Below are 2866 nucleotides of genomic sequence, written 5' to 3'. Positions count from 1 at the left end.
TTACGCGTGGATGAAGGGCGTGCCGATGAGGTACTTAGTGGCCGCAAGCGTGACGAGCCCCAGCATCGCGAGGCGCCCGTTCCAGAGCTCGACGTCGGCGGTCATGAAGCCGCCGCTCCTGCCCTCGACGCTCTCCCCTTGGAGCAGCGGCGCCAGCGACACCGCGGACAGCACGACGGTGGTGTACGCGAACCACGTGAGGCCGCTGCTGTTGCCAGCCTGCGTGAGGAGGCCGTCGCCGCGAGCCGCCTCGACGGCGAGCGCGGACAGGAACCCCACCATGGCCAGCCGCCCGTTGATCCGCTCCGGCGCTGGCCCGCTGAACGCCAGCGCAGCCCAGAGCCCCGGGCTCCTCGCCGCCGGCTTGGGCATGGCGGCCGTGCTGCTTGTCTCCGCGTCCTCGGTCTGGGCGGCCCCAACGACGAGCGGCGCGTGCCGGCGCAGCGTGAGGCAGGCCGCCGGAAACCGGGCGGGGAAGCGGCCAGCGCGCGCGCAGGTGGTGGTGGAGGCGAGGGAGCTCGCGGCGGAGGCCATCACCGTGGTCGCCATTAGAAAGGATGCACGGGTTGATCACTTTAGGGGGTGCTTGGAACACCGTGCTAAACTTTAGCACCTGTCACATCAAATGTTTGGATGCTAATTAGGAATATTAAACATAATCTAATTATAAAACTAATTGCACAGATAGAGTCTAATTCGCGAGACGAATTTATTAAGCCTAATTAATCCATAATTTGACAATGTGGTGCTACAGTAACCATTTGCTAATGATGGATTAATTAGCTTTAATAGATTCATCTCGCGAATTAGACTCCATCTGTGCAATTAGTTTTGTAATTAGCTTATGTTTAATCCTTCTAATTAGCATTCGATGTGACCCTGCTAAAGTTTAGCACATCGTATCTAAACATCGTATCAAACACCCCTTAGTAGCTGTGAGACTGTGGCTTCATGACCTGCTTCTGTTGCTGTTGTGCTGTGATATGGCTGGGTGGGAGAGTGTTGGCGGCTTTATAGGGCAGGGTAGGCACCCCGACGAGGTTGGCGGCGGCGGCGGGGAAGTGGGCCACGTCGGCGGCCGATTCACGGCCGCAGATTTGAGCTGATTGAGCCAGAGGCACCAGCAGCCCAGCAGGCGACGTTCGTTACGTGGACGCTGCCTGCAGGTGCATTCAAAGGGGCCTGGGTGATTGTCGACGTGGACGGGCAGGCCGCCATGCACGCAGCTGCAGAGTTGCAGAGAGGCTGAGGGAAAGTTCCAGAACCACACGGGTACATCTATACACAGTCATGAACTCATGATCAATTCGTGTACAAGGCGACATGGAAATGGCCGGAGACGATCGATTTGTGGCTGGTAATAATTTGGCGTGTCAAATTTAACTACGCGAGGAATTTTGGCTCTCTGATCAACCTGCCGAGCTCATGCTCTCGGGCACTCTCACCTTGTACACGAATGATCATGACTTAAGGGAAAATTTGAAGGAATCCATTGACAAATTTTACATCTTGTGCAAAATTCTTCCATTAAACCGTCATGTAAATTGGAAAAAAAAATGTAAACGTGAAGTGAACTCTATTAGTAATACTAAAGCTGTCAAATGGCCTGATGCTAAGTATTCATTGAGTTGTCAAATTTGATACTTTTTTTTTTTCTTTTTGAAACACCCTGCCTCTATATGAGCACCCACAAGATATTGATAATGATTAATACCTTCGTTAGTTAGTGCAGTCCACCTATTTAGTAAATCACATCATTAAGATTGGAAAATTAGTTTTGACCACTTGATTAGACATGCAAGTTAATTAATTAAGTATGCCTCACCTGTTGTCAAAATTTACGTGTTGTGCAAAATCCTTTCATTAAATCTTCATGTAAATTGGAACGGACTGAATTCAAAAAAAAAAAAATTAAATGAACTTTACTCGTGAAGCTGTCAAATGGCCTGATGTTCGGTAATCGTTCAATGTTACCATCGTCAAGCAAAGTTTTATTTTTTTTTCCTTTTTAAACACCTCATCCCTCTATGATTACCCACAAGTATTGGACTGGTACATACTGAAATCGATGAAATGACAATGTTCAGTGTTCATCTCTGTACATTAAATGTTTGATGAACCATCATTTAGCTGGATATCATGTAAAAATATCAGTTAATCGAGCTAAAATTGATGTTTAAATAGACACAGCTGGCAACCGGCAGCGTACGTTTAAATATGCTAAACGGCCGGTAGGGCCGAATTATAGTCACAACAGGAATCATCGGTTAATGGGCACAACACCTATATCACTTAAAGAATAATTATGAGCACATCTTCAGTCAGAGACTTTAACGAGTGAATTAGCATGAACTTCAATTGCTAGGTGGTATTGATTTTCTAAACTGTGAGATTACAAATTTGAAACGAAAAGTGACACATTTAGATTTTCGTTTAAAGCTTCCTACTAGCTTAAAATGGCCTCTAAGACCTAAAATTCTAGTTAGGATATTTACAGTTAAGTCACATTAGAGTTGCAATGATCGTTTGTTGTAATTTCTGTGCAACTAAAAATTCGGGTGACCCTAAAAATAGCTGAAATTTACAACACCTTTTTATCTGGATGCTAAACAACTAAAATATACCTCGATTTTTTTTCTTTCTAAAAGGAAGTTGCATGGGTGGCACAAAATTCAGGTGTAGCTAATAGAAACCAATATCCAGCTTGGTGTAGACATAAATTGTTACAGATGAGGTAAGTGATGCTAGTGACTTAGTAAGAGTTGGCCCTAGACTCCCACGTTGCATCCAAAAATCGTCTTACCATGGCTACTCTACTTGCACTTGAATTTGTAATGGTAGCCAATCGTTCAAACATGGATCAAAA

At 45.9% G+C, this 2866-nt stretch overlaps 1 protein-coding gene across 1 annotated transcript; it reads right to left on the bottom strand.

Annotated features, from left to right (window-relative positions):
• Nucleotides 1–534, bottom strand: LOC117843982 (low molecular mass early light-inducible protein HV60, chloroplastic). The gene has a single exon (XM_034724771.1). It carries the CDS (start codon nt 532–534, stop codon nt 1–3), a length of 534 nt encoding a protein of 177 aa, XP_034580662.1.
• Between the last annotated feature and the right edge of the window lie 2332 nt (nt 535–2866).

The sequence above is a fragment of the Setaria viridis genome, chromosome 2 (genome assembly GCF_005286985.2).
Source record: "Setaria viridis chromosome 2, Setaria_viridis_v4.0, whole genome shotgun sequence".
NCBI classification, from domain to species: domain Eukaryota; kingdom Viridiplantae; phylum Streptophyta; class Magnoliopsida; order Poales; family Poaceae; genus Setaria; species Setaria viridis.
The sequence above is the reverse complement of the archived record's forward strand: the minus strand, read 5'-3'. Positions and strand labels throughout refer to the sequence as shown.

Excerpts from the sequence above, each read along its gene's own strand:
- LOC117843982 (XM_034724771.1), bottom strand. The coding sequence starts at position 534 with ATGGCCTCCGCCGCGAGCTCCCTCGCCTCCACCACCACCTGCGCGCGC.